We start from the raw sequence: 4,855 nt of genomic DNA, 5'->3' as shown, positions 1-4,855 counted from the left end.
GCCACGCCCACGTGCCAACGGTGTGCTTGAGCGTCATGGCGTAGCGAAAGCCAAACGCAGTCTCGACGTCGAACGAATCAAAGAGGCCGAGCCGCTTGTAGTTTTGCCACTGCAGCGTGAATGAGGAAATCGCGTGTTTGGTCCAGAGTCGCACTTCGTCCGCAACACTCGTGCCAGGATCGCAACTACTGGAGCGCCAGGCCATGCCGGCCGCACTAGTGTTCAAGTCGGTACCAAACGCAATCTCAAAGGCGTCCCCCCACGTGTGCTGGAAGCTCGCCCAGTCGGTATTGCGAACAAACGCCTCAAGGTACACTGCCCCGTTCGTATGGTAGGCTGCGCACCGCGACTGCCGAGTCGCCGAGTTGGCCATGGCCCAGCGCCGCTCAAAGTCGAGGTAGCAAAACGAGGTAAACACATACGGTAGCGTGCTCGGGGGCGTCATCCGGAGACCGGCGATCGCAGCACCGAGGTCATTCGCGAGGGTCTCCATGTAGATGACGTTGTTGTACAGTGACTGGGACATGACCAAGGTCGTCGAGCCATTGTAGAGCAATGCATCAGCGAACCCGACGTCGTCGAGGCGCCACGTCATGGGCAAAGTGGCATAAAACAGCTGCGTGTTGAACCAATTGCCAAGAAAGGCGTCGATGCCGGTGCTGTTGAAGCCGGGCCAGAAAAAGTCGTTGGCGAGGTTCTGGCCCGAGACCGAGATAAAGACGACGCTGCTAGCGATCGTCAGTAGAAGGTAGCCACAGCCGAGCACGACCATCAATGTATTCCATGGGACACGGCGGCAGTAGTGCAAAAGGTGACCCAACCATGTCGTACTGGTATCAACGTACTTTGTCTCGGAAGCCGCTTCGGTGAGGGGCGCCAGGAGAATCGCTGCTGCAATGGGTCGCGCTCGCATCGAGAGCGACGGCGACCGCATGTGCAGCGTCGAGTCGGTTCTTTGATGTTCGGTTGCATGTTTCTCGGGCGTCTGTTGTTTCTTCTTCCAGACGACCCAGAGCTTGATGTCAAAGACGTAGTTGCTGCCGTTCACTTCAAACGGAATGAGCCCGCAGAGTGTGCACATGGCATGGTCCATGCACCAATTGACCGAGTTCTCAAGCGTGAGCACGCGGAGGTTCAAGAACGCTTCCCCGGCCGCCGGAATTACCGTCGGCTTGACTTCATGTTCAAGACCACTCCACGGCGCAATGCGTGCGACTCGGCGACACATATACACGAGGGGAATGGCAACGAGAATGCACCCTACGGTGATCGCTACCAGGGTCTCCGTGCGCACCCAGCTGCCGATTTCAAGACGTCCGCTTTCACAAATGAGCTGGCAATCAAAGTTGACGCTCGCGCAGGTCCGATCCAATGACGCCGTGGGCGACACCGGATTCAACATCGAATAGAGAAGGATACCAACCCACGCCAAGGCTGCGCTCAACGGTGCGTATTGGGGTGCGTTCTCGGGGAAGATAATGAGGAGAATGTCAACAAGGACGTACGAGAGCCAAGCGACTTCGCCCGTCAAAACCGCCGTCTCAAGAAAGGACCGCGTCTCAAAGGCGAGGCCGGTCCAGCCGTGGCGCGGTGTTAGCGTCATGGGCGCTGTGCTTAGAAGGATGATGGCTGTGACACCTCGCACGAGAAAGACGGGGCGGCCGACCCAGACAAAGGCGGCGACGCGGTTGAAGAAGAAGAGGTTGCGACCCGCAATGCGAAACTCGATCCAAAAACAGCGCAGGAGCGCAAATGCCGCGACAAAGCCCAGGACAGCGGTCGAGTAAATAGCAATGTACAAGAGATAGTTGCACGTGCTCCGGGGCACTTCCAGCGCCATGGCGTCAAAGCCGATCGGGGGTACTGCTGTCGAGATGAGCGTCATTGAGCCGACGTCACCTTCGAACTTGACCACTTCCCGCGTCCCGATCGCCCAGTCGTAGAGGTGCACCCAGCCAAAGACACCCCATTCCATCAACATTTGATGGAGTAAGATTGGGTCCGAGCCATTGACCATCGCAAACTGCATGACCTCGACTTGAAGGGTTGACAATACATTGGCTGCGATGGCTGAAAGCGGCGTGAGAGCTGCAAAGTCCTTGGAGCCCGCGACGAACGAGGTCGCGGCGACAAGGTCACCCACGCAATCGGGTGAATGGTCACAGAGCTCTTGTGGCGATAGCAGGATACTGCTAGCGCTGGTACTCGCACCCAGCAGCGCAAAGCTTAGGCTGTGCGCTGAGTACGTCAAAGTCATCTGGTCTTGGGCGCCGCAAATGTCGTAAAAGCCAAACGTTGGCTGGGCGTACGTCTGGTTGGCGCCTGTGACGCAGAAAGGGTTACCGCCGTAGTACGACAGCGTCGGTTGTTGCCACGACGACGGCGTCGCGAGCACGGTGCGGTTGCTGTGAAGTAGCTCTGGACTCTTGGCGATGGCGCGTGCGAACGCTGCGTCAAACAAGATCGCGAGCGACGCCAGCGAGGGCGGAAGTGGCACGTGACGCATGTCGATCGAGAGGAACGGGCCAATGTGCGCATGCCAAAGCTGTACAGGCAGCAAGGTCGGGTCGACGCCAACAACGATTTCAAAGTCCACTTCACTGCCATTGGTGCGTACGAGGGACGTGTTGAGTAAGCCCGCCGCCCAGATATCGTTGAAGAGCGCCCAGTAGCAGTTGAGACTCGTCCACGTACCATCTCGCGACGCGATTGGCAGGTTCTTGACGCTAATGCTCTCTTCCATGCCGAGGGCATTCGCGATCACAACGGTCTCCTTGATACCGCCTTGCCAGAGGTTGTGCCAATGCAGTGCAAACCGGCGTAGATTATACGTCGCCCAGTACGTGACTTCGTCGTCGACCGATGTGGCGGCGCTGGCCGTCGCGGCCACCCACGCCGGGCCATCGGCATCATGTAATACTGCGTCGAGAATCGCCGTTTGAAAGCCCGAGCCCGCCGTGCTCGCCCAGTTGTCTGCGTCGACATTACGAAGCAGCGCCTCGAGGTACACGGCTGCGTTGTCGCCATCCAACGCAGCACACCGGGCTTGGCGCCGCAGCGTGTGGGCAAGCTCCCAGCGACGATCCATGTCGACCCAGCAGTTTTGCGTCGGCAGCCAGAGCGCATACTCCATCGTGACGGCGCGGAGCCCACGGACAGCTTCATGCAGCGTCATGGTATCGAGAACGCTCCGAATATACGAGGGGTTGACGCCGACCTGGTTGACGCTGCTGCTGTAGTCGCTGTTGAAGAAGAGGCCGGGGCTGCGTAAATCGAGCGCGGTCGAGACGTTCGTCGCAGAGGTGAGCGCCCGATTGAAGGCGTCGGCGACAAACGACTGCGTGCCTGTTGTGTTGAAGCCCGCCCAGAAGAGGTCGTTGGTCATGCTCGGGCCCAAGAGGTCCACGAAGTAGATGCTCAAGACCGAGGTGCCGACGAGGTACAAGGCGCCGGCCAAGGCCCAGATGACGCTCACGATGGTTCCTGTGTCCTGGTACACCGTCATGGTTGTGGCGCGACGCGCAGTGAACGGGGTAGAGTCGGCGACGAGCGCAGTCATCGGTTGCACGGACGTCATGGGTCGACTGCTGCACCTCGGGTCGGTCTTGGAAGTGCTGGGCGAAACGACTTGCGCCTTTTTAGGGTCAAAGGGTGTAACCGTTTCAAAGCGTCGTGTTCGAGGGCCTTGGACAAAACGCATCGCAGACCAAAATGCTCTGCCACACAGATCTGGTGGGCTCGTGAAACCAGTGTAAGGCTACCAATCTACAGTGTACCGCCAGAAGCAGTCATACCGGTTGTATCTGCTGGTGAGAACACTAGCAACGACCTGAACGAGGCGTCTCCAAGATCAAACTCTTTTCCACACCATTCGAGCAAGAGCTCATAAATCCAATACTTGTTGTGTATACTCTTGATCCCAGGGAATTGCATACCGAGGCCCAGCTACAGCGTACCAGTGCCCGGAAAAGTCTGCGCACCTCAGCCTCAAGCGAGGTCGTGTGTTGGCTTTTGTCTAGGACAACGCACCGTCGTCGTAACTACCGCAAGACAACGCTTCGCATTCAAAAGTTCCTGCCAGCTCAGCCCGCACGGGACTACTAGTATTACCGCTCGATGATAGAAGCATATCGCACCTCTTGCTACCATGACGGCGCTGTGTGGGATTTACCTCCCGCCTGGTATCCGGTGGGCGGAACTGGGCAAAATTGGGTGAAACTGCCTCATTTGACCGGATACCACAGTGTTGTTTTCAAACGTCCGGATAGTGAGGGACAAACCGGGGCAATAACCCAAAAGATACGCGTATCCGAAACGGGTTCAAGGGCAAATCGATTGCGAGCGTCACGCAACACCGTGTCATTTCTGGTTTTGCCCTTCACCAAGCAACGCTCAACTCCCAAGCAGCATGTCTCTTCTTCGCCAGACTTCCGGTCATTGCATGCGCTACGCCGGGCGCCCGCTGCCGCCAAGTGCGCGCTGTGGTCGCAGCCGTCACAACGTCCACTCGCCCGCTGTGCTGGCTTCACTCGCGCGATGCATTGCCACAACGTCCTCAACTCGTATCAATACCGCTGGCAGTGCCTCACTCGCGACCAAGCAGCAACTGACAGGCCGCTACGTGTCAAGCGCTCTCATGGACCGCGTCACGTCCCTCTCCAAGTCTGTCGACGACTACATCGACAACCTCATGACGATTCCGACCGTCCTCTTTGCAAAGTACCCGCCCAGCATGCAGTTCATCGACGACGACGACGACGACGCCGAGTTGTAGCGATGGAGAGCGAGCGCCAAAGTGTGTCATCGAAGTAGAAGTCGTTTTACGTTTGCCGCGTTTTCTGTATGAATGGGATGT

General features: G+C 57.9%; 2 protein-coding genes across 2 annotated transcripts; one reads left to right on the top strand and one right to left on the bottom strand.

The window, feature by feature from the left end:
• Positions 1-145: 145 nt before the first annotated feature.
• On the bottom strand, positions 146-3,598 carry SDRG_07736 (hypothetical protein). Its single transcript, XM_008613588.1, has 3 exons — positions 846-3,598; positions 299-728; positions 146-215 (listed from the first exon to the last, which is right to left on the bottom strand). The coding sequence occupies exons 1-3, from the start codon at positions 3,575-3,577 to the stop codon at positions 186-188; spliced, it is 3,192 nt and encodes a 1,063-aa protein (XP_008611810.1). The 5' UTR covers positions 3,578-3,598; the 3' UTR covers positions 146-185.
• Positions 3,599-4,380: 782 nt separating this feature from the next.
• On the top strand, positions 4,381-4,774 carry SDRG_07735 (hypothetical protein; the record flags this gene model as incomplete). The annotated part of the gene is made up of 1 exon (XM_008613587.1): positions 4,381-4,774. Exon 1 carries the CDS (start codon positions 4,409-4,411, stop codon positions 4,772-4,774), a length of 366 nt encoding a protein of 121 aa, XP_008611809.1. The 5' UTR covers positions 4,381-4,408.
• Between the last annotated feature and the right edge of the window lie 81 nt (positions 4,775-4,855).

Source organism: Saprolegnia diclina (genome assembly GCF_000281045.1).
Source record: "Saprolegnia diclina VS20 unplaced genomic scaffold supercont1.22, whole genome shotgun sequence".
NCBI lineage: Eukaryota > Oomycota > Saprolegniomycetes > Saprolegniales > Saprolegniaceae > Saprolegnia > Saprolegnia diclina.
The sequence above is the reverse complement of the archived record's forward strand: the minus strand, read 5'-3'. Positions and strand labels throughout refer to the sequence as shown.

Coding starts and splice junctions, on each gene's coding strand:
- SDRG_07736 (XM_008613588.1), bottom strand. CDS start 3,577: ATGACGTCCGTGCAACCGATGACTGCGCTCGTCGCCGACTCTACCCCG. Junction 729..845: donor GAAGCGGCTTCCGAGACAAA/GTACGTTGATAC, acceptor GACGATCGCTAG/CAGCGTCGTCTTTATCTCGG. Junction 216..298: donor CAGTGTACCTTGAGGCGTTT/GTTCGCAATACC, acceptor CTTGAACACTAG/TGCGGCCGGCATGGCCTGGC.